Raw genomic sequence first — 26356 nt, forward strand, 5'->3', positions numbered from 1 at the left:
GTGTTGGAGAAGACTCCTGAGAGTCCCCTGGACTGCAAGGATATCCAACCAGTCCATTCTGAAGGAGATCAGCCCTGGGATTTATTTGGAAGGAATGATGCTAAAGCTGAAACTCCAGTACTTTGGCCACCTCATGCGAAGAGCTGACTCATTGGAAAAGACTGATGCTGGGAGGGATTGGGGGCAGGAGGAGAAGGGGACGACAGAGGATGAGATGGCTGGATGGCATCACTGACTGGATGGACGTGAGTCTGGGTGAACTCTGGAGTTGGTGATGGACAGGGAGGCCTGGGGTGCTGCGATTCATGGGGTCGAAAAGAGTCGGACACGACTGAGCGACTGAATTGAACTGAAGCCTAGAGTGTAGCCAGCGTCTTATTTAAAACCTAGAGACTTAAGAAAATGGAGTTGCATTAGCATACGAGTGAACACATTTTAACATTCTAATGTGCAAGCATGACACTCTGTCACTCATTCACACGCTCAGCTAATATTTACTGAGATCTCCCAATGTGCTGCGCTAGCTTCCAGCCCTTGGGGCTCCCACCAGGGCTCCACTGGGCAGACAGAAAGGAAGTCGGAAAAATACCAGCTCGAGGGCAAGTAAATTCTATGAAGAGAAATAAAGCTGGATAAGAGATGAGAAATTTATTTTAGACAAGGCTGATCAGGGAAAGTCTCCTGGAGAAGGTAACATCTGACCAAGGCTTAAATGATCAAGACTCGGAGGAGGAAGAGCTGAAAGGAGGCCCAGGGGTCACTACACAAAATGGGCTTTCTGACTCCCCAAAACTTAATACATGTAAAAGCCTGACAAAACAAAACAAAACGCAGGTGTTCTGTTTTCTAGCCAAAATGCTCTGAAATGTATATACAATGGACCAGCTTAGGGAAGGAGGGAAATCTAATGAATTTGAATGAATATGATTCCAGTTTACAGAGTGAGGCAAGGAGCTATTCATCACAGTGAGAGCATGAGCAGCAGCAGCAGAACAACAAGGTACAAAGACCGAACTAAGATATCAGAATAATCCTGCTGACCACAATTAGAGAATGTCAAGGTGAAAATGCAGGTGAGGGTTAGAACAAGAATGCCTTTACCCATTTTCATCTAGAAAACATCGATTTATCCAAAACCAGTTTAAAAAGTCCATTCTACCTCAAAGGCTTACTTTAGTCTGTGTTGCCACCACTTGCCTCTGTCTGTATCTAATGTTCAGAGATTGACTTTTATCATCACAAAATCCATATTCTCCACCATTGTCATCTCTGTTCAAACACAATTCCTAACACACAAGCAGCATAAAAAATATATTTCTTAATTAATCAACATAGAGTAAAATGGGATGAAAGGTTTAAAGACTGGAAAACTTAACAAAGATGTCAATTCCTCCTAAACTGAGCTATAGGTTTAATGTAATTCCTATCAAAATCCCAGCAAGGCACCTATTTTGTAGACACAGAAAAACTTCTCCTAAATTTTATGTGGAAAAGCACAGGCTCAAAAAAATTGCTAGAACAATCTTGACAAAGAAGAATAAAACTGCAATAATATACCTGATATTACAGCTTACTATATAGGACCATGATCAAGATTATGTGGTACTGGTGAACGGACAGACACATATTTCAATGGGACAGAACACAGAACCCAGAAACAGACCCACCCGAATATGGCCAACTGATTTTTGAGAAAAGTACAAAATGGATGAAGAAGAGCCTTTCAACAAACAGTGCCGGAGCCAAGTGGATATCCACAGGTCACAGAAAACAGAAATAATCAATATGGAACATAAGCTTAAGTATTAAACATAAACCTGTATAATTTTTAGAAAAAAACTAGGAGAAAATTCGGATAAGGCAACGGCACCCCACTCCAGTACTCTTGCCTGGAAAGTCCCATGGACGGAGGAGCCTGGTGGGCTGCAGTCCATGCGGTCTCGAAGAGTCGGACACGACTGAGCGACTTCACTTTCACTTTTCACTTTCATGCATTGGAGAAGGAAATGGCAAACCACTCCAGTGTTCTTGCCTGGAGAATCCCAGGGACGGGGGAGCCTGGTGGGCTGCCATCTATGGGGTCGCACAGAGTTGGACACGACTGAAGCGACTTAGCAGCAGCAGCAGCAGGAGAAAATCTTTAGGATCCAGGACTAAGCAGACTTTTGACTTGAAAGCACAATCCGTAAAAGTAAAGGTTGATAAATTGGATCCCATCAAAATAAAAAACTGTTCCGCAAAAGACTGTGTGAAGAGCGAAAAAGACAAACCACAGACTGGGAGACAATATTTGCAAACCACATATCTGACAAGGAGTAGTATCGAGAATATATAAAGAACTCTCAAAATCCAACAGTAAAAAAACCAAGCAATTCAACTGGAAAACGGGCAAAGGACACGTAGGGACACTTCACTGAAGAGGATCGGCAGGCGGCAGAGTACCCGTGAAAGGAGGCTGGGCAGCACTAGCAGCAGCGGACACCCGAAAGCCACCGCGAGATGCACGCCCGTCAGAACACCGACATTAAACACAGAAAGCCCGGCCTGTCTTTACAAAATGCTGACGAGGATGTGGAGCACCTGGAACACAAACTGAACCACAAAGAGATATGACTACATACCTATTAAATGTTTAAACAGAAATCACTCAATCCTAACACGGATGCAGAGAAACTGAACTGCCAATAAATTGCTCATGGGAATGTAAATCATACAGCCACTTGGGAAAGAGTTTGGCAGCTTCTTTAAAAAAAAACAAAAACCACACAACAACCATATAACCCAGCAACTGCACTCTTAGGTTCACACAAAAACGCGTACATGAGTGCTTACTGTCAAAGATGACATAATTCAGACATTCTTAAATGGGTCAATGGTTAATCTGTGGAAACATTCATACCATGGAATACAGCTCAGTAATAAAAAGGACAAAACTAATGATAAACACAACAACTTGGATAACTCTCCAGACTATTAAGCTGAGTAAAAAAAGCCAATTAATTCCAGAAGGTAACATACTTTATGTTCTATTTATGTAACATTGTTGAATTGAAAAAGTACATGAATGGAGGCCAGACTAGCAGTCCCCAGGTGCTTAAGGAAGGAGCAGTGTGGTTACAGAAGGGAAGCATGAAGGATCCTTGTGTGAAATGTTCTGCATCTTGACTGTATCCGTATCATCCATACTCTATCCTGATTGATAGAGTGCTATCTTTTTTAAGATATTACACTGTGGAAAACAGGACATGAGCCATGGTTTCTCTCTGTATTTTTTCTGTGTGTGAACCCATAGTCAAAAACATTTTTAATTAAAAAAAAAAAAAAAAAGGTTGGAAAGCAAAGAAGTGAACTTAGAAGGGAAAAGATGTTGTTTGGGAGGAAAAAGAGAAGAGAGAAAAAGTTAACAGAGGCAGAGTAGCCAGAAGATGGGGGATCTTATCTCTAAATTCAAGTTCAAAACTATGTTGGAAGGGATGGGGGTCACTAAAGAGAAGTTCAGATGGCAGAACGGGGAGCTTTAAAGGAATCAAGGAAACCTGGAACATGAGTTACAGTCCGTGAAGAGCGTGAGTAAGAGTCAACATTATCACACAGTATGCCCACTGTCTCAATGAATCCAAAGCACTAGTCTTTACTTGCTGAGTCATCACAGAGGTCTTAGATTCTGTTTCATCTATAAAGCTGCAAAGCAGTCACTGAAAGTGGAAATTTTTATAAAAACAATTATACCACCACATCTTGCATGTCCCTAATAAAGTCAACTTAATGGAACTTTACTTATGGAATTATAATGTAATCCTAACAAAACCAAGAATAAAAACTATTATTATTATCCCTATCTTAAAGGAAAGGACAGGGATAATAAAAGGTCCAAACGAGAAAATGTCTGACAGTCACATACAAATCAGTGATGAAAGTAAATTTGGATTCCACATTCTCAACCATGGGAGTGACTGCTACAACATTCATTTTCTTCTCCCTCACACATAGCATCCCCTTTTCTTCCTCTAATGTAAATAAGGGTGCCCCTGTAAATTGGGGACTTCCAAAACTGGCTAATGTAGCGTTATGTTTATGCCTTTTTATTAATATCTGTAGTCTTTTATAATGCATCTCAGCAACGTCTGTAGAGTTTGAATGTTCTAAGATGCCTATGTAGAAAAGCTGCATGTGAATTTTCCCAAAGTTGCAGCAGCACTGGTTCTGAGTTAGCATTCCTAGATGAAATTGTCAATGATGCCTGATAAAATGCAACCAGGCAACATTATTGCTTAACTGAAACTTAACTTTAATCAACAAATACCCCAAGCGTTACGCACATCACTGCAGGGGCACCAAGGACACCAGAGTAATGAAATGTGGAAATGGAGCTCTCGCTCCTGTCTAGTAAACCAGCAACTACAGTAAGATCCAATAAATGCCAGATGTGAGTGAACACAAGGAGCCACAGCCCCACAGAACCATGAGGAGCCACCCCCACCAAGAGCCGGACAAGGGACAATCAAAGGGAAGTGGTTCACGGAGACCTTAAAAACAAGGAGCTAACAGCCAACTAAGAAGTGGAGAGGAAAAGTGGGCTCCTGGATGGCCGGTACAACAGAAAGCTGACGGCTGACACTGTAAATTAAAATTCTCAATCTCCTCTCCAACTCACAGAGAAAAACCACCCGGTCCCTTCCAGACACTGGACTCAATGACAACAGGCACGGCAGGAGGAGAAGAGGGACACAGAGGAGGAAAACTACAGCACAAGAGTAAATGAGACTCTGCTTCCTCAACAGTGAGAGCTGGGCCCTCACCTCTCCTGCGGGCAGCCAGATCCCAGCCACTGGGCTTACACCGGTCTCAAGGCCGGATGGTCAGAACCCGACGCCCACTCTACCGCCCCCCCACCAGCCCCAAAGGGCCTCTGGACAATTACAACTGAAGAGTCACCAGGGGAGGGTCCCTACAGGTCCCCCTCTTCGAGGCTCACAGTTTACAAAGCCCCATACGTGTGATGAGCTATTTAAACAGGAGGACTACAACTTTTCATTTTAAACGTCATCTGACTTAAAAAAAAAACCATGTGCTTTGATAGAAATTAAAATAAGCAGAGGTGAGATGGAAAGGAAGCGTGAGGAAGGAGTATCTAAGCAGAGGGTCTTACTTCTATCTTTTTTATATGCAAGATAAATAATTAAAAACAGAATTTAAAACAAGTCACCCCAATCCTAAAAAGAGGTACACACCAAAACAAGATAAATAAAAAGTTTAAGATGCAGTCAACCTGTATATCCATTAACATAGATGGCGACTCCACTAAAAATTGTCGATGAAGTTCCATCCTTCTGGATAGCAGCGTCTGATCGGAACTGTTGCTCCAACTTCTGGACCTTGGCGGCCATATACCCACCCTAGAATTCAAGAAAAGGTAAACTAATCATAAAAGTTTTATTTCCTTCCCACCTCCCCATTTTAAAAAGAAATTAAAAAAAAAAAAAGACCTTACTCTGTGATAGTGATCAACATACAAAGATGACATAGGGCATAATAACAACATAAAGCATAATTCAAGGTGATAAAACAGGCAGGTCAAGGGAGACCTCCTGTTAACTGAATTTTTAATAATTCTGTCCATAACATTGTAAAGCAGTTACTCTCCAATTAAAGAAAAATTCTATCACATTCTTACAACAGTAAGTGCTATGTTAAAAGAGGGAAAAGGTAAGTCTAGAATAAGTGTAATATCACAGAATATTGCTCTTATCTACAGAAATTATGCCAAAGTTTAAACCAATTTAAAATTTGACAAGTGGTCAGTTAGAGTATATTTTAGACTGGCTTCCACTATCTTCTCTGTATAGTAAGCTTAACAACAAAAACTTAAAAGTAAAATTAGGCTGTTGACAAACCAACAGTTGCCCATACATGTGGATAAGAATACAATAAGCAATTCAGTGGTTAAGTTCTGGATCTAATCAATCTGATAGTAGTACTAAAATTCATAACAACAACCTAAAAAAAGAATGTAAAAAGATTATTACGTCTGCTAAAGACTTTTAGAAAGCTATACCTTTCCTGAACACTGAAATAATAAGCTAAATCTATTAAGACTTATCAATCTTAATTTATTTATAAAGTCTTCAAAGTAAAACTGTAGATATCTAGAAGTGGTATATATTTTCCCCAAAATGGAAATGACTTTAATACTGTTTTTGATTATTCAAATATCACATGCCATTAAAAAATTTTTTTTCTTTTCCCAGAAAAGAAGAAAATTTAAATTAGCTGTGATCCATTCACTGCTAACATTATGGGATCTTACTTTTAAAGCTTATTTCTGTGCCTCAGAACACAAGAAGTTTTATAAACACAGGATCACATGTAATATTCCTTTATACCACAAGACCATCCTGCCAGATCAGCACACAGCTAAATGATGGGTACATACTCTTCTACGCTACAGAAGATAACTTACTTGACCAATCCCCTGTTACTGGATGTCTATGTTTTCCTGTTTTCTAGGATTATTAGCAAATCTGTGATAAAATGATGATACAATAAATTCTGTGCACTAGAACATTTATTTCCTCAGGACAAAATTTCGCAAAGTTTAAGCTTTCAATATACTGTGAATACACACAAAGAGTTGGTGTCTAAAGCGATTTACAATTTAGAAAAGACCTTAAACCACATTACAAACTAAAAGAAGAAAGAAGAATACCTAAACAGTTCAATATAATTATTTTTATTCTTTAAAACACACCCATTTTTCCCAGTCATCTTCAGCTCTCTTCCTCCATCCACCTCGTCTCATGGTGGAGCTTCTGTATTAGGGGGGGAAGAAAAAAGAAATACTTCAATTTCTTAACAAACTGTACTACTAATTGATACTATATTTCAATATCAAGAACAATGAGAAAGTAAAATAAATTCAAATGTTCATTAAAGTTGAAAGTATAATACTGAGGAAATTTTTCCAAAGCGTATCATTCTCCTACTTCACCCCAAACTCCCTGCAGATATATCAAGTTGAAATATCAGACTTTAATTACCACTAATTTTTATTTTTGGCCATGCCGTGCACACGTGGGATTTTAGTCTCCTGATCAGGGAATGAGCTCGTACCTTCTGCATTGGAAGCACGGAGTCCTGACTCCTGGGCCACCAGGGAAATCCCTTCAATTTTAACAGGAAAAACTTTTATGCATCTCTGAGCATCAATCCTAACACCCACGTACATAAAGCATCACCAAATCCAACGGACATACTGTGCTTACTTGTTAACATTAATTAGTGTTAAAAGAACCTCAAATATTTCCCTCCATAAACTGTCCTAAAATATGGCTTTTGAATTCTGTATTTTTAAAAAATTTTTTATTTTATTTTTTGGCTACACCACACGGCATGCAGGATCTTAGTTCCCCAACCAGGAATTGAACCTGCGCCCCCTACATCAGGAATGCAGAGTCTCACCACTGGACCATCAGGGAACTCCCCTGATCTCTCTCTTTGCTATTACATACTGCATACTTAAGAGTGCAGTCATATGACTAAGCACACACACCAAAAAAGAGTGCAGTCCCAGTGTAATTTATCTATTCTGCAAAAACCCTAAAAGTCAATCAAAGCAGTGTAATTAAGGGACACGATGCAGGAAGATTATCACTGATAATAAATTAATAAATCTGGCGTTCTCCTTAAGGGAACACATGACCAACCATACCATCAAGCCACCAAACTGGCTGATCTCAAGTGTCAACTGGCTTAGCAGTGATGAACGTATAAATCAAAGCAGACATCACATGAAGCTCCTTGTAAAGTCAAATTCTTCTAATTCAAACAGCTACATCCTGGGTGGGATACGACTGCATTATCCTTCACAAAATTAATATGAGCTCCATTTTTTTCTTTTAGTAACTATATAGGTTAATACCAAATGGTTACCATATACCACTGGAGAAGTCTTATATGTTATCCAAGTTAAACTGGTTTTGATATGGTTTAAAACAATCTTTTATTGAATAACATTTTAAAATAGCCACACTTTATTCACATATATCACCTGATATTTTCCTTCAAATATTTCTTTCTTAGTATATATAGGATTTATAATATCTACTTGCTGACTTTATACTAATTATGATTTTTACTGCCTACTCTTAAAAGGCACCTGAAAGACATGCAGAGATGGTCTCAGCGTGAACCCCAACAGGGAGACCAGGGGCAGGTGGAAAGGGCTCTGAGGACAGGCGGCAGAGTGGAAGCCCTACCAGGTGCTGTGGGTGCAGGAGGGGAGGGGCTGTTTGTTATGTCTCTGACAAGCAAGGGCGTGTGTTCACCCGGAGTTCCAGGACAGCCATCAGTGCTGTTTAATCCTTCTGGTCTCAGCAAGCTCACTCTGTCCAGTCTGTTCCCCCAAGACCTCTCTCCATCTTAAAGGAGTCTGGGAAATGTGACCACAGTTCTTGACTTTGACTCCACACATCTGCTCTTACAAGTGAAAAGTGTGGGCATTCTGGTCATTGTACATTAAGAACGAATACTAACAAAAATTATACGAAACCATTAATCTGCTAAATGAAGCTAAGTTTAAGGAAATAACACATTTTAAAAGTTTAATTCACCTGACCATTTAAAAGCCTCATTGTAAGAAGTCAATACGAAAATCCGTATTGATGGCTTAATAAGGGAGATCTCACTGACACAAAACTTCTTCAAAGAAAAGTTTTAAAGGTTCTCCCTCTTCCCAAGTAAAGCTATCCCAGACCAAGTTTTGAAAATGAAAAGCAATGAAGGGCTAAAAAGGTAATTTCATCAAATTTCAAAAATGTAATTTGACCCATGTACAGCAAACTCCTATTGGCCCAGGATTCAATAAAAACCAAGAAAAGGGAAAAGGAAACAAGAAATACACTTCATTTTATACATTTAAATTCTACTTTGAAAAAAATTCCATGACAAATAGTAAACCTGGTTATGTGGACCGACTCTCCTGCTGAGGAAGAGGAAAACTAGACAAAACAGTGTTTAAAAAGATAGCCTCAAGGCACAGGAGGCCGAGCAAATAATGAAAAATTACTGGGCCAAGACTCGGCAGCTGATAGAGGAGAGCTGCTGCGTCATATCAGCTCCCCAAACCGGGAGATCTTCCCCTCTGGCTGAGCACACATAGTGAGTAAGGGAGTGCCAGCGGGGCCTCAGGGTCGTCCTGGGACACAGCTCTTCACATCTGGACGGAGGGCCCCAGGGTCAGAGTCAGCTGGAGGCAGGCAGCCCAGGGCACCCTGCCCGGGGTCAGCCTAGCCTCAGAGCAGACCCAGGTGACCGGGGGCTGCCCCACGGCGCCTGGCAGAAGGCAATGTGGATGCTCTGAGGAGACAGCTGCCTAAACTTCATGTATCTCTACCCACGAGCTTGCAGATACAGTATCTGGCACATAAAGATAACGAGGCACACCAAGAAACAATCACACGAACCAAGAGGAAACAACAAAATAAACAGACCTACACAGACTCTAGGAAAGGAAATTAATGTAGACTTTAAAGTAGTCGTGTTTACTCTGCTCAAAGAGGGGAAAGACAAACTTCAGACTATTGGTAAAGAACTGGAAAATATCAGAAATAACTAGACAGTAACTCTCAAGTGAAAAGATACAATATTAGAAATTAAGAATGTAATGAACAGAAAAAAGGAAACAAAGAATAAGTGGAATAAGTCAGAAGAAAATGTCCAGACAGGGAGCATATGGACAGAAGGGAAAGAGATACAGAATGTATACAAGAAAGTCTAATTTAAGTAAATTGCGGGGGGGTAAAGAGGAAAAAGAGAAGTTATGTTTAAAGAAACAATGGCTAAAACATAGTCTGAAACTGATTAAAGGTATCAAACTACAAATTCAAAAAGCCCAATGAGTCCCAAACTGGGAAAAAAAACATAAAGAACCTATATCTAAACATATAATAGTGACACTATGAAAAACTAAAGACAGAAAAAAAAGTCTTAAAAATTGTCATGGGTGGGAAAAAGAGATCCCGTTCAAACTACTGTAATGAAACAGACAGCTTTCTTTTCCACAGAAACACAGAACCAGAAGACAACCGTGCTGAAAGAAAATGATTACTTAGAATTCTACACCCAGAGAAAAATTCAGCCAAGAAAGTTGAAATAAAGGCTTTTTCAGGCAAATAAAAAGAGGTTAATGTCACCAGCAAAGTAAAGAAAATTAGAAAGTATATCCCTTAGGTAGAAAGAAAATCCTCTTCGATGGAAGATCAAAAATACAGGAAAAACATACACACACTCACAGCAAGGAAAACAGTAAAGAGCTGCACGAACCAATTGAAAAAGCAAGAGAGTTCCAGAAAAACATCTATCTCTGCTTTACTGACTATGCCAAAGCCTCTGACTGTGTGGATCACCACACGCTGTGGAAAATTCTGAAAAGAGATGAGAATACCAGACCACCTGACCTGCCTCTTGAGAAACCTATATGCAGGTTAGGAAGCAACAGTTAGAACTGGACATGGAACAACAGACTGGTTCCAAATAGGAAAAGGAGTACATCAGGCTGTATATTGTCACCCTGCTTATTTAACTTATATGCAGAGTATATCATGAGAAACGCTGGGCTGGAGGAAACACAAGCTGGAATCAAGATTGCCAGGAGAAATATCAATAACCTCAGATATGCAGATGACACCACCCTTATGGCAGAAAGTGAAGAGGGACTAAAGAACCTGTTGATAAAGGTGAAAGAGCAGAGTGAGAAAGCTGGCCTAAAACTCGACATTCAAAAATCTAAGATCAGGGCATCTGGTCCCATCACTTCATGGCAAACAGATGGGCAAAAAATGAAACTAGTAACAGATTTTATTTTCTTGGGCTCCAAAATCACTGCAAATAGTGGTGATTGTAGCCATGAAATTAAAAGATGCTTGCTCCTTGCAAGAAAAGCTATGACAAACCTAGCTAGTGTATTAAGAGGCAGAGACATCACTTTGATAAGAAAGGTCCGTCTAGTCAAAGCTATTGTTTTTCCAGTAGTCATGTATGGATGTGAGAGTTGGACCATAAGGCTAAGTACTGAAGAATTAATGGTTTTGAACTGTGGTGTTAAGAGAAAACCCTTAGGAGTCCCTTAGACAGCAAGGAGATCCAACCAGTCCATCCTAAAGGAGATGAGTCCTGGGTGTTCATTGGAAGGACTGATGCTGAAGCTGAAACTCCAATACTTTGACCACCTGATGCAGAGACCCCACTCATTAGAAAAGCCCCTGATGCTGGGAAAGATTGAAGGCAGGAGGAGAAGGGGACAACAGAGGATGAGATGGCTGGATGGCATCATCGACTCAACGGACATGAGTTTGAGCAAGCTCTGGGAGATGGTGAAGGACAGGGAAGCCTGGAGTGCTGCAGTCCATGGGGTCACAAAGAGTTGGGCACGATTAAGCAACTGAACACCACCACCGCCACCACCGAGTACTGTCCTCACAATATGAGCAGATGGGATAGTCACTACGAAGTTCAACTAGTAGCTCCAATGGGTTCTCGCTTGTCCTTAAATGGGAAAGGCTTCAACACCAAAGAGCTGTTTTGAGGTTTTGTTTTGTTTCTGTTCAACCATAGAGACCCTCACTGTCTAAGGCTATGATCATTCTCAGATCACTGAGGTTATAAGAGCACAATGGAGATTCCTGGAATTCAAAACCCAGGGAAGCAGAACTTTGCTCTAGACCCACCTACACATTAGTCAGGCTGCGACTTTGAAGAGACTCTCACCAATGTATTAAAAACAAAAATCAAATAACTATGTGCAGGGCATTTTTATGTCTTTGTAACACTCTTTTGTCTTCACCGTATAGTGGCTTTTGAAGTGAAGTCGCTCAGTCGTGTCCGACTCTTTGCGACCCCATGGACTGAGGAGCCTACTATGCTCCTCAGTCCATGGGATTTTCCAGGCAAGAGTACTGGAGTGGGTTGCCATTTCCTTCTCCAGAGGATCTTCCTGACCCAGGGATCGAACCCAGGTCTCCCTCACTGTAGGCAGAAGCTTTACCGTCTGAGCCACCAGGGAAGTCCTAATACTGGCTTTTAGGGATTCTAAATTGAGCTGACAGTTTATATTCTAACACAGCATGTATTTCATACATTTAAAATACCTTTGAAAAATATACAAAAATAAAACATCAAGATATTTAGAACAGATATTACTCTTAATTTAACAGAACTCTTTAAAAAATTTTTTTTAACCTGGTCTCTTCACCTTCAGTACACTGAAAGATTTTCCTATTATCAGTTATTTTAATGTACAATGAAACAATTCCTGTACTATAAGATATCAGTTTGATCAACACCAAACACACACAGACTTCAAAAAACTGTAACCCATCACTGAAAGTGGCTACAGCATACAGAGCATTCTCTAAACAACAAACTGTATGTGTGGGGCCATTTGCCTTTTCAACAAGTGGACCTGCTCTGTCTTTTCTCAAGGCATCCTCTACTGCCCTCCAAATTCATGGTCTGTGTTTATACACCACTTTGCCAGGTTGCTTGTATTCAGTTGTGCTAGGCGTCCATTTTCAAAAACAGTTTTTCCTTCTATGTAAAAGCACTGTATGTTTACTGCAGAAAACTGAGAAACTACAGGGAGCAAAAAAGGGAAGGGAAAATTATCACATTTCCACCTTCTTAAAAAAAAAAACACCTGTTGACTGACACTGTTTATTTCTTCAGTATTCCTTAAATTTTTAACACTGAAATGTAAATGTTATGTTGAACAATGTTATGTTAAATGTTATGCTAAATTGTTAAATTTAAATGTTAAAAATTTAAACACACCAGTGTATCTTACCACTGCATTTCCACAGTGTCTTACTTTTCCCAAGGAGGTATGTACATCTCCTATTTATCTCGACAATACATCTATGGAATAGGGAGGCCAAATACTGATTATTTAACACATAGGCACCTTCTAGGTAAAAGGGCTAAAATGTTTGATGAGGCTGTATGGCCGGTTTGTGGTGCAAAACCACACTCATCTTGTACAAATGCACGTCTCCAAATCTCCAATGGAGAAATGAACAATGCTATTAACGTAACAAGCTTCTGAAAACAGCACTCCCACTGAACTGAACCAGCCTAACACGGTTCCACAACACGAGATGCTTCGACTCTGGCACCGTCCGGGTCAGAAACGGCAGCTGGCGGACAGGTGACAGGACTGCAGCAGGAACCGGGCCCCACGAACAGCCTGCATCCAGACCCCACCGTGTGTCCGCGGTCACGAGAGGCAGAGGCCCAGGAACAGCGCCCCTGCGGCTGGTTCTCTGGCCTCAACCCGCCAGGAGCTCCTGTATCTGTGGAGAGAGAGGGGCCTGACCAACTCTAGTGTCTTACAGTTTTTAAAAATTATGATTCTGTGCATCTATCCATTTATGAAAAAGGCTTTTACGATGAAAGCACACGTATTATGCTACTCTGTTTATTCGTCCAGGAAACAAAGGCTGCACACAGATGTGGCTCTAACAGTAAGTAATGATCCCTGCTCAGTGAGAGGTCTGGCCTTTGCCCCTGGCTTGCCCTGCTGATAAATGTCTCCTTTTACCTGAGGGTTAACAGCCACTTCAGGTAATCTAACAGTAAGATTTACGGTGGAGGCTTCAGGCCACGCGTCACTAACCTTCTGAGGGGCTAGAGACAGAAGGTCAACCTCATCTATCTGACCAAACTCCAATAAAAACCCTGGCCACTAGGTGAGCTGCCCTGGTTGGCAATACTTCTTGGGTATTGTCAACTGTCATTAACAGAAGTCACCCCACCTCAGACTCCAGCGGTGCATCCAAAGCTGCACGTGGAACTCCCCTGTGTGGCCCAAGCCCTTGGACGGCTTTAACCTGCATCTGTTCACTGCAGTAAGTCTCCACCACGACGACCGCAACAGCTCCCAAGAGCTCTGAGTCCTTCCGGTGAGCTACTGCCCCTGAGGGTGGTTCTGGGGACCCCCAAACTCTGGAGTGCCAGAATGACAACAGCCTCCCAGTATTCATTCATTCTTTTAGTAAAAGAACACCTCTCCTAACCCATCTTAGCGGTGAGCAGGGCTGCAAAGGGAGGCTCTATTCCCTCAGCTCCTTTGAATCAGGAGTGGCCATGTGACTAAGCTCTGGCCGGTGAGATGAGAGCAGAGTAATGAATACAAAACTCTGTGCCATTTTTTCTGAAAAGAAGTTGTTTACTCTTTTGGAATGCAGCTTTGAGGTGACCGAGCTTCAACCGACAGAACAAAGACAGGGGATGGCTAAGAAAACAGAAGGAACCTGGGCCCTCAATGACCTAAAACAAGCAGTCGCCCATCAGCTGTGCCCTGCCGCCATCACAGGGCAGAGAGCTGTTAATCCTCTGTCATCGCCCACATCACTCTGCTCTAAGTCTTGGCCACAACCTCGCACCCTGGTCCCTCGCTACCCTGCACCCTAAGGAATGGACCTACATTTCATTGTTTGGGTATTATGACTCAGAAGCAATTATTTCAATAAACTGCACAGAAATAAAGAGAGACAAGCAATAAGACAGAGAATTACAATTTATGGATATACAGGTTTCGCCCCCTTTTTTCAAAAGTTTACTTTGCACCACTTTACTCTTATGAAAAACCTACATCAGTACATGTTTTTGCTAACCAAAAGAAACCCCAAGAGGATTTTCACTTTTACAAAAAGATGGGAAAGCAAAAGCCACATCTGGCTTGCTTCGCAGCAGCCTGTTACCAAGGGAGCGTGCGCCCAGGAGCGTTACCAAGAGCGTGAGCGCTGCCCGGCGCCTTCTCCAGGAAGCACGCACAGTGTCACGGCGTCAAGCCCACACTGTGCTGGGCCGAGCCACTGGGTCTGTGAGCATCTGCACTGCATCTCAGTTTATATTTTGCACCCGTTGGCAAGACAGTCCTCCAGTAACTGTTTCTTTGCCTTTGGCCATTTCAGCTTAAGAAAGGTTTCACAGGAACACTCTACTCAGCCAGCAGGGGAAATCTGTATTCAAACTGAAAATGGGTAACAGATACTTGTAATGTCCTGTTTGAGGCTGATCTTGCTAAAAGCAAATTTTCTATCTCAAACCATCCAATATAACACATTTCTCTCTTATCCTCTTGGTTAGTCACAACAATGAAAATATATTTCCTTCCCCCTGCAAATGATGGATCTAACAAAATCAGTCATTTGAAAACAAAGTGTTCTAAAAGAATCCCTAATAATTTTCTTCCCTGTAATTACAGATTTCCATAGAAGGAAAAGCAAACGAAGACACAGTGGTAATAAAAGTACAAAGAACCGCCGCCTCTGGTTTTCAAGGGTGTAGCAACATTAACTGGTTTCCTAATGCCCTCCCTCTACTTGGTGAACTCCAACTGCTCATTAAAGTATCTCCACTAGGAGGTCCCACCTGCTTCTCAAAGTCAGCATGTCCAAAAGTAGGGATCAAGACACCAAGGAAAAGAATGTTCTGGAGATGATATGATTTTAGAAAAGAGAGTCAGCGAGGAGTGATTTCACTAAGGAGAAGCTCCAGTCTCACAGGAAAGCCAAACGGACACCTGGAGGAAGTTCAAGGTTGCAGTAAATCAAGGACTCCCAAGGCCCCCACAGAAGGCAGGGGCGAACTCAGCCGGAGAACAAAGGGCGTCCCACCAGAGAAGAGGGCGGCCTGTGCTCCCAGTGGGGCTTCACCAGCAGCTCCTGGAGGGCGTGTTAACACACATGCTGGGCCCTAACTGCAAGCTGCTCACTTTGTAGGCAGGTCAGGAGTGGGGCCGGGCACCTGAATTTCTAAAAAGCTCCCGGGAACAGTGACGCTGCTGGTGTGGGGCACAGGCTTTGAAAAGCACCAGCGTTGCCTACAGTGCACCTAGAGTGGTCACGGGACAGAGACAAGTGCAGCGAAGCTCTGAGGTGCTGAGACAGAGTACCAAGGAGGAAGAATGCCGTGACGACGTGCACCGGCAGAAAGACCCTCACGACAGAGTAAGCGCAGCTCAGCAAGAGGCGGTCTGGCTTAGATTACGGGTAACAAGATCTTTCCTGTCCTTCGCTTCCCCCCCCCACCCCACCCCCCAGATTCCAGGCCTGAGCCAATAGTTTACTCCATGTTCACTGAATATTTACTGTAATTTGCAGTTTTCAAGATGAATAAAGTGTAAACCACAATTCAAAATTATCTTTTAGAGAAAAATGATTTGCACAGACCTGCAATACTGAAGCCAACATTAGCGGCACCGACAAAAAGCAACGGACCCCCAAGAAGACAGCAGGAGGTAGCTCTCTTGTTGGGGACTAGATCCAAGACTTCACCGAAAAGGCGGATCTGAGCTGAGGGCAACGAATAAGATTTTAATAGGCCGAGGGGAATGAAAGAGCGATTTCAAGAGAAAAAAAAAAAAAAAAAAAGCTCTTCAAGGCAACATTCTGGGGCTGACACATGGACAGAGCCAGTGGTAGATGAACAAGGCAGGTAAGGGAATAAAACAGTAGGCCCTCAAAATCATCAGAAGTCTGAACCTGCCTTTGTGAAAGTGAAGGAAAGAAAAAAGTCGCTCAATCATGTCCAGCTCTTTGTGACCCCATGGACTGTAGCCCGCCAGGCTCCTCTGTCCATGCGATTCTCCAGGCAAGAATACTGGAGTGGCTTGCCATGCCCTCCACCAGGGGATCTTCCCAACCTACGGATCAAACCCTAGTCTCCTGCACCGGTAGGCAGGTTCTTTACCCTCTGAACCACTGAACCTGTGAGTATCAACGATGGGGGAGGCAATGACTGCACGCAGGGGCAAGGGTCCGGCTCCTGAGACTCCTCTAGACCAAGAGCTCATGTTTGCCACCCACAAAGCGTTAGAACTCCGAACTCACACGGCAGACATGCGCCACACACCAGAAACAAGCCCTTCTGAGTGGCCGCAGTTCAAGAATAAGGCAGGCCCACTTGAGTCTAGATCTGCTATCAGCGCCATCAGCCACAAACCTCTTCTCTCACAAACCCTTATGTTAATGCAGCTGCAAGTGAAAACAGAGTGTTTTAGAACAGCCATGGCATTACTTTCTGGCCTCTTTTCTCTTGCTTTGTGACAAGAATTCCCTATGTTAAAAACAACCACAAACAACTCCAGTACTTTCTAGGATGACAGGACATTTTACCAAGCTACTATGTTCATCGTAAGACACTAGAAATCTTCCTCAAGACAGTTTATTTAGGTTCTATGACTGTGTTAGGAGAAGGCAATGGCACCCCACTCCAGTACTCTTGCCTGGAGAATCCCAGGGATGGAGGAGCCTGGTGGGCTCCAGTCCATGGGGTCGCTAAGGGTCGGACATGACTAAACGACTTCACTTTCACTTTTCACTTTCATGCATTGGAGAAGGAAATGACAACCCACTCCAGTGTTCTTGCTTGGAGAATCCCAGGGACAGGGGAGCCTGGTGGGCTGCCGTCTATGGGGTCGCACAGAGTCGGACACGACTGAAGTGACTTAGCATAGCATAGCATATGCCTGTGTTAACAGATTCTATTTCTGAGAAATCCTCCAGTGAGCTCCAAGAGGATGTAATAACCTTTAAGGGACAATCAAAAATAAGATGTTCCACTGGGCATAAATAATATGCCAAAAAATTAACCTTCAACAATGTAAACCTAGCAACTTCAACTCAAGATCTAAAATTCAAAGTGCCAACTAAGTGGCTACAAGATTTTACAACTCTACCACCACCACCTCCCCTCAGTAACAAGAATCCCATGTCACAGACTTAGGTCTCTTTTCAGCTAACAATAGTAATAACCTAAAATTAAATTTACAAATTCAAAAAGAAACCAAGAGTAAACTTTTTAGAGTCCAAATTACCGTGCTTTTAAAATACCAAAAGGCATGTAGTTTATAACCCTACCTACAACACAATTTATAAAAAGTACTTAACTCAAATGAACCCAGGTTTCAAATATCATTATTTCCATAAGAGAAAATGCTATTTTTCAATAGAAGGGGATCTTTCTACATACATAAATATATTCAAATGCAGCCTACTCTACTGGAGATCTCCAAGTTACTACTGCAGAGTTGTACCAAAAGCGCATCTGTTCTCACTTCTTTAGCTACTATTCTTTAAGAAAGAATCTGGCTGGCCTTTGTCCCAGCTTCCTGGGAGACTCTAAACCCCTGGAATTTCACAGCTGACAGCAGTCTCTTTGTTATCCACGGTGGACCTCCAGGACCACGTCTTTTATATAAACAGGTGACTCCCAGGTGGCCCCTTATTTCAAGATGGGGAGGCCACGCTGGAAAGGCCAACCAAGTGATTAGAGGCTTGGCTCTGAGCCACATGCCATCAGCCTGACCTCCTGGAAGAAGAGGGGTCTGTAAAGGAAATTCGACCTTGTGGTCCATGATTCAATCAATCATGCCAATGTAATAAAACCCCAATAAAACCTCTGGACTCTGAGATGCAGGTAAGCTTCCCTGGTAATCACCAACTGACGGGGTAGGAGGATGAGTCCTGAGGACAGGGAAGCACCGGGTCTGGGACCCTCTCAGACCTCTCTCCACGCCTCTCTTCATTTGGCAGATCCCGGCTTGTATGCTTTATGATAAAATGTTAATTCTAAGTACAGCACCTTCCTGAGTGCTGTGAGTCATTCTAACAAATGATTAACTCTGAGGAGGCAATGGAACTCCCAAATACGGGGCCAGGTGGTCACAAGAGCAGGGGACCTGCAAGCCCCAAAGCCTGCAGCTGGCATCTGAAAAAAAGGGAGACTGATGCCCTTAACCTGTGGCGCCAGGTTGGCTGCCCCAGCGCTGGGCTGTTAAGAGCCAAAACCACATGGTGCACATAAAACAGCACATACAGCCCTGCCCCTTGTCTCAGGACTTAACAGAGGCTAAATGAGGAAAAGTCGAGTGAAAGCACTTTTTAAGGCCTGTGCTTAGTCACTTAGTTGTGTCCGAGTCTTTGTGACCCCTTGGACTGTAACCCACCAGGCTCCTCTGTCCATGGGGATTCTCCAGGCAAGAATACTGGAGTGGGTTGCCAGGCTCCTCCAGGGGATCTTCCCAACCCAGAGATCGAACCCAAGTCTTCCGTCTTGAGCCACCAGGGAGGCCCTTTTAAGGCCTAAAGCATTACAAAAAGGGACTTTTTGGTTACATGCTCAAAAATATTAAAGGAGAAATTATTAAAATATTTTTAAAATTCATGATTGTTCAGCTTAAATTTCTGAAAGGCTTAAAATATCAATAAATGGCCAGTAAGTCATATAAAGTTTACTATAAGATAAAACTGAGAAATTCAATGAAAAGCATTTTAAATCTCAAGTGTAGAAATGATGGAGTTTCAGTTCAGTTCAGTTCAGTCATTCAGTCGTGTCCAACTCTTTGCGACCCCATGAATCGCAGCACACAGGCCTCCCTGTCCATCACCAACTCCCGGAGTTCACTTAAACTCACGTCCATCAAGTCCATGATGCCATCCAACCATCTCATCCTCTGTCGTCCCCTTCTCCTCCTGCCCCCAATCCCTCCCAGCATCAGAGTCTTTTCCAATGAGACAACTCTTCACATGAGGTGGCCAAAGTACTGGAGTTTCAGCTTTAGCATCATTCCTTCCAAAGAACACCCAGGACTGATCTCTTTTAGAATGGACTGGTTGGATCTCCTTGCAGTCCAAGGGACTCTCAAGAGTCTTCTCCAACACCACAGTTCAAAAGCATCAATTCTTCGGCACTCAGCTTTCTTCACAGTCCAACTCTCATATCCATACATGACCACTGGAAAAACCATAGCCTTGACTAGATGGACCTTTGTTGGCAAAGTAATGTCTCTGCTTTTAAATATGCTATCTAGGTTGGTCATAACTTTCCTTCCAAGGAGTAAGCGTTTTTTAATTTCATGGCTGCAATTACCATCTGCAGTGATTTTGGAGCCCAGAAAAATTAAGTCTGACACCGTTTCCACTGTTTCCCCATCTATTTCCCATGAAGTGACAGGACCAGATGCCATGATCTTCGTTTTCTGAATGTTGAGCTTTAAGCCAACTTTTTCACTCCCCACTTTCACTTTCATCAAGAGGCTTTTTAGTTCCTCTTCACTTTCTGCCATAAGGGTGGTGTCATCTGCATATCTGAGGTTATTGATATTTCTCCCAGCAATCTTGATTCTAGCTTGTGCTTCTTCCAGTCCGGCGTTTCTCATGATGTACTCTGCGTATAAGTTAAATAAGCAGGGTAACAATATACAACCTTGACGTACTCCTTTCCTATTTGGAACCAGTCTGTTGTTCCATGATGGAGTTTAGAAAATGTGAAATTCAGCTATTATATTCTGATTAAACCTCCCAAGAGCTCATTTTAGCCTCGATTCTGATCAGGCATGATTGAGAACAATAAGCAACATTTTGCCTACTCATATACTGGGCTCAAGCAAAAACTATTTACATCATAACCAACTTTATGCCCATCCCCAACTAATCTTTTAATTTAAGAATAAGACCACATTGGTCTTTAAAAAGTTTCTCAAACCATCCCAGATGCATATGGCAAAATATACCATTCAACTCTACCCTCTTGAACCTAAGATACTAAACATACAGTGTGGTCTTTCTCTCGGTGATGAAGGGGGAAATTTAGAGTACCAGAGAAAAAATGGCTTTAGAGTTTAAATACACACACAAAAAAATCCCAACAAAACCCTAGACTCTAGTTCTATTTCTCCTCGATCATCAAATAATTCTCTGGGTCTCATTTTTTCTCCAGGAAAATACAGGGCCATGGCCTACAGAACCTTCAGGGTTCATTCTAGCACTGGCGTTCTGAATCTACTTAAGTGTTGACAAGTCAGCAACTTAGAATTTAGATACTCTTCAAATTTTAAAAATGCCACAAGGTGATGTCAAAAATCATTAAAGCTTACCATGGCATAAAAACGTGCTACACCAATGTACCCCTCCTTACTAAAAACAAAAATAATAAAGGCTTGCACCCCAATCAACAGAAACACATGTATTTCCCTGCCTCCTGAAAATCTATTTTTAGCCTTAAGCAACTTTAAAGCTAGTAACGTTTTCCTAAATCTAATGCTTCACATCTACGACATGCTAAGCCTTTTCAAACTAACTACAGAGCTGACCTACCGGGACACACATGATGCTTTGACTCATTTTTAATGAGTTAATAATTCTGCATATCATCACCCTGTTAAAACACTTCACACTTATAAAACACAGACATTTAAGTATAGTGCAGATGGTCCCTAACTTAGAGTGCTTTCATTTACAATTTTTCGACTTTATGGTGATGCCAAAGTGACACACGCTCAACAGAAGCCACACTTGCCCTTCTGGCCTCTCCTGGAGCCACAGACACCAGTGGGATACTCTCTGGTGACGCCAGGTTGGGGCTCCACATTTCCCAATTGGCCACCCAGTCCTGAGGATGGACCACCGATACACTCACAGCCACTCTGTTTTTTACTTTCAGTATAGTACTGAGGCTTCCCAAGTGGCTCAATGGTAAAGAATCCACCTGCCAATGCAGGAGAAGCAAGAGACACAGGTTTAATCCCTGGGTCAGGAAGATCCTCTGGAGGGAATGACTACCCACTCCAGTATTCTTGCCTGGAGAATTCCAGGGACAGAGGAGCCTGGAGGTTGTCAAGTCCATATAGTACATGGGGTTGCAAAGAGACAGACACGACTGAGCACGCTATAAGCTCTATCTAAGAACCAAACACATTTTTCGGGTGTGGAACCCATCATGAAAGAAGGCAGAAATTGAACACACTAAAGATGGTGAAACATCTCCTCTTTCCCAACTACAAGACTTGTACTTCAACTGGATCTCAAGGATTTTCCTGTCTTCAGCCTCCAGTAAGTCCTTTCAACACCACAATCACATCTCCAGCTGAACTTCAAAGGAAAAGATATAAAAGCCACTCCAGTGGACGACTGTTGAGATAATCACTCTTAGCATCTTCCACAGATCTAAGAATAAAGCTGACTTACACCTAAAGACCAAATACTCGTCACTATACTCAGCAGTTTACTTTTTAAATCCGTTCTAGACATCCATAAAATGTATTTATTTTAAAAAGGAGTTCCATAAATATAACTTTGGTAGCCAGAAAAATTCAGCAAAATAAAGATAAAACTGGATGAACTGCATTTTTATCTCATGCAAAAACACAAAAATCCTAAGTGAATACTCAAAGATGTTTTCAAGTATTGGCTTTCAAAACTGTGAAACAGCCCGTTCTAAGCACTTTATATATATTAACTTGATTATTTCTTACCATAATCCTATAAAGTAGGTATTACTGTCCCAGGGAAGGCAAACTAAGGCACCAAAAGATATTCACTTGCCCAAAGCCACACAATCAGTAAATGTAGGAGCCAGGCTGTCTGACTCCAGAACTAATGTTTACATCAACTATACACCACTCATTCACTTAACAGGTTTAACTAAGAGCCTACTGTGTGCCAAGCACCCTTCTAAGCACCGGGGACAGAGCCACAAACAAGTCAGACAAGACCTCTGCCCTCCAGTGGAGAAGAAGTCTTGGAACAAACAAGTCTTATGGGGGAAACGGATACATGAAGAGCGTTATCTTATCTCGTAACACATGCCAGGAAGAGAAAACAAACACAATGAATCAAAAGTGACAGAGAGAGGGGCTGGCTTCATCTTAGGGGTAAGAGAAGGGATAATTCTGATGTGATAACATCTAGGCAACAAACGGAAGACATCTGTCAAGGCAAGATCACCACCAGGAGGAAGGGGTAGGCCAACTTAAAGAACAGCAGGGATAACATCCCTAAGACAGGAACAGCGTGAATTGTTCAAGAAATGGCAAAAAGTTCTGATTCAATTCTAAGGGTGTCAGGAAGCTTTTTGGAGGATTTTGATCAAGAAGAGTGACGGTGTGATTTATGTTTTTAAAAAGACCACTCTTTTTACTTTGGGATCAGTCAGCAAGACCAAGAGAAACAGGGTCACGGGGGAAGGCACTGTCACAACCATCTGAGATGCCTGAACCAAGACCAGGATCCACGTATTATCAGTAGACACTAAAAGGGAGAAGGCAATGGCACCCCACTCCAGTACTCTTGCCCGGAAAATCCTATGGACGGAGGAGCCTGGCAGGCAGCAGTCCATGGGGTCGCACAGAGTCCGACACGACTCAGCGACTTCACTTTCACTTTTCACTTCCATGCATTGGAGAAGGAAATGGCAACGCACTCCAGTGTTCTTGCCTGGAGAATCCCAGGAATGGGGAAGCCTGGTAGGCTGCTGTCTATGGGGTCGCACAGAGTCGGACACGACTGAAGTGACTTAGCAGCAGTAGCAGACACTAAAAGAACAGCATGCAAGCTAATCGTCCCTGAAAAAGACTCTAAAATATTCCTCCTTCCTCATCTCCCATTCCCGACTTGATTTTGAAAAAAAAATCAGTTTTTAAAAATATCCATGTTAATGCTTTAGTGGGTACTATTATAGGAGGAAAAAAAGGTTAAAAGGTATTTCCTTCACTTACAAACATACTCTTATCATTTATCATATGCCACACACACCCATACATTCTTGAGAAGCAGAAAGAGCTTTACTGCTCTTTAGTTCAGGGCTCGTTCATTTACTTGGAGACAAGAAGTGGTAGCTCTTCTGATCAGCTTTCTTCTCCCACTTTGTCTCAGCACATCCCAGCTCATACTATTAACAGGTTGTGGACTGCAATGAAGTACACCAAAGGGAATAACATGTATTTAGGGAGCACCACTATGTACCAGGGACTCACTAGATGCCCTACATTTAAGAACTCATTTAATCCTCAGATACCCAAGGTAGGAAGTGAAGTCTTCATTACACAAATGAGAGAAAAAAAAAAAAATCAGAGAAATCAGTAACTTAAATTGTCCACGATAATAACAGGCAGAGCCAGGATTTAAGTCTACATCTAACTCTGAAGTTCTTGTCTACTACAGCAGCTATCAAAGACAGGACTATAAAATATATATTACATGTAATCTTTCTAGCTTCTTCTTACTGACTACCTTTTTGTTGGTGGGGCTGGGTTTATGAAGAATCTGAGTTTTGAAGATGGGAATGCAGAAGATGAAGTGATCTTACATTTTCAAATACATTACTTTGAAAAAGTATTTTCTGCTTGAGATTCCAAAGAAATTAATCATAAAGATTCCCACCTTTAAAAAAAAATATCTTAAGTATCAATCGTTTACCATGAAGTAGGAGTAATGTTCTCTGAAAGTCTGGTACAGATTCTGTCCTCAAAACACCTACAGCTAAAGACAGGATGCAAATAAAAAGAAAATCATCAATAATATCTGAGAAGTGGCAAACAGCCTAAGGAGTGAATGAAGAGCCTTCTAGATCAGGGAAGGATTGCTGGGAAAAGAGGGACTCTAGGTGAGCTTCCCTGGAGAAGGGAATGGCAACCCACTCCAGTGTTCTTGCCTGGAGAATTCCATGGACAGAGGAACCTGGCGGGCTACAGTCCATGGGGTCGCAGAGTCGGACACGACTGAGCCAGTAACACACAGGTGAGCTTCCCAGAGTCTAGGAAGTACAGCGAGGGGGCAAGACTCTAGGAGCATCTGCTCGGCTAAGACAAGCCTATGTGCAAAAGCAGAGATGGAAATTTGGAAAGCAGGTAGACGGTACTCAAGGTTACCTACGTTCCACACTAAAGAGGAAAAGGCTAATTCTTGCAGACTATAGTGGACAGGCTAGGCAGACAGACAGAATTAACAATCAGAATTACATAAAGTCCTTACCAGCCAGTTACAAGCTCTTTTATGGTACGTGCTAGTCTAGTTATTCTCATTTAAATGATACCATCTCTACGCTGGACGTGACCTGAAGATGCGGAAGGCAGAAATAGTAGACTCAACACCTGCAATCTGTTTGGTTTTTTTTTTTAAGTCAGAGGCGGGGGCGGGGGGTCAACTAAGGAGTGATACACTAACACCTTTCTTTCCCAAATGAGTTTCGGCAGTAAACAGCAGGGAAACGTGTAGGGAAATGCCCCTCTCCGTCCACACAGGTGCTGAATCATTTCACAAGGAGTGCAGTGGGCGAGGGGCGCTTGTCAGGACAGTTGGGGACAGGTGCCTGGGTATTAAGGCAACAGATAAGTAAGCAGGAAAAACAAGTGAGTAAAAACTGCCTTCGCAGAGTCCGACGCCGATTCCCGGGTCCCGCGGGGCGGAGGGGGTGACGCCACGGCGGGAGGCCGGGCGGAGGGTCCGGCGCGGGGCCCCGGCCGCCAGCCGCGACGCTCCGAGCCCGGCCGCCCGCGCGCACGAATGAATGGCGCGGGGCTGAAGAGCCGGCGCGGCGCCGGCGCAGCAACCGAGAGTTTGCGGCGCGGTCCGAGCGGGGCCGGCGCGGGGCGCGGCGGAGAGGGCCGCGGGCGCGGGTCGTCGGCGCGGCGCCTCCGCGGGCGGCCGAGAGCGGGCGGCGGCGGCGGGCCGGCCGCGCCATGGCGGAGGGGGAAGGGGAGGTCACGCGTTACATAACCCGGCAGCTGCCGCGCTTCGGGCGCCGCGGGCCGCCCAGGCCGCGAGACCAACGGCCGCGGGGCCCGGGCCGGCGCGCCCGCCCTCGCCCCGCCTCAGGCCGCCGCGCCGGGCGACGCGGGGCCGCTCCCACCCCGCCCCCACCCCCGCCGCCGGCCCGGGGTCGCTCACCTTCAGCCCTGCCCCAGACCACCATGCCCGGGCGCGGCCGCCTCCTCCGGCCTCGCGGGCCCCGGCGCCGCCGCACGGTGCCCTCGCCGGGGGCGGGGAGGAGGGCCGGCGAAGGAGTCGCACCGCCGCGCCGCGGTCCACGCTCGCCCCACGCTCGCGGCGGCCGGCCTGCGCGCGCTCGGCGCCTGCTCCGCCCCTCCCCCCCAGCGGGCGCGCGCGCCGCGGCTCCGCCCCGCCCCGCCCCTCCCCCTCCGGCGGCCGGCGCGCTCCCAGGCCCCGCCCCGCCCCGCCCCGCCCGCGGCTGCTCGCGCTCCGCCCCGCGCGGCGCCCGCGCCCGCGTGGAGCCCTGCCCTGGGCGATGGCGAACCGCAGGCGCCAAGCCCCTGTTGTCCCCGGCCGGCCCGCAGCGGGCCGCGCCTCCGTGGCACCTGACCATCTGGCTCGCGGGGGCGGAGAGGAGCGCGGCGCGGGCCCGCCTTCCGCATCGCGCCGCCAGCCCTGCTCCCCGAACCCGGCTCGCCTCCCGCTTGGTCGCGGAGCCGTCCCGGCCTCCTGGAGGCCCCGCCCGGCTCTGCGCTCCCCGGTCTGGGAGGGCACAAGTGCAGGGACTGACCATGCTGGAAACCCTGGAAGAT

At 44.1% G+C, this 26356-nt stretch overlaps 1 protein-coding gene across 6 annotated transcripts in view; it reads right to left on the bottom strand.

Moving 5' to 3' along the window:
- Positions 1-25880, bottom strand: part of REV1 (REV1 DNA directed polymerase) — an 83148-nt gene extending 57268 nt beyond the window's left edge. For all 6 annotated transcript variants that reach the window (XM_070798294.1, XM_070798292.1, XM_070798293.1 and 3 more), the window contains exons 1-3: positions 25722-25880; positions 6749-6809; positions 5270-5396 (exon numbers count right to left, since the gene is read on the bottom strand). In XM_070798294.1, coding sequence (XP_070654395.1) covers positions 5270-5396; positions 6749-6799 — 178 coding nt within the window. In that variant the 5' untranslated portion in view covers positions 6800-6809; positions 25722-25880. The remainder of the gene's footprint in view (positions 1-5269; positions 5397-6748; positions 6810-25721) is intronic.
- Between the last annotated feature and the right edge of the window lie 476 nt (positions 25881-26356).

The sequence above is a fragment of the Bos indicus genome, chromosome 11 (assembly GCF_029378745.1).
Source record: "Bos indicus isolate NIAB-ARS_2022 breed Sahiwal x Tharparkar chromosome 11, NIAB-ARS_B.indTharparkar_mat_pri_1.0, whole genome shotgun sequence".
In the NCBI taxonomy this organism is placed as follows: Eukaryota; Metazoa; Chordata; class Mammalia; order Artiodactyla; family Bovidae; genus Bos; species Bos indicus.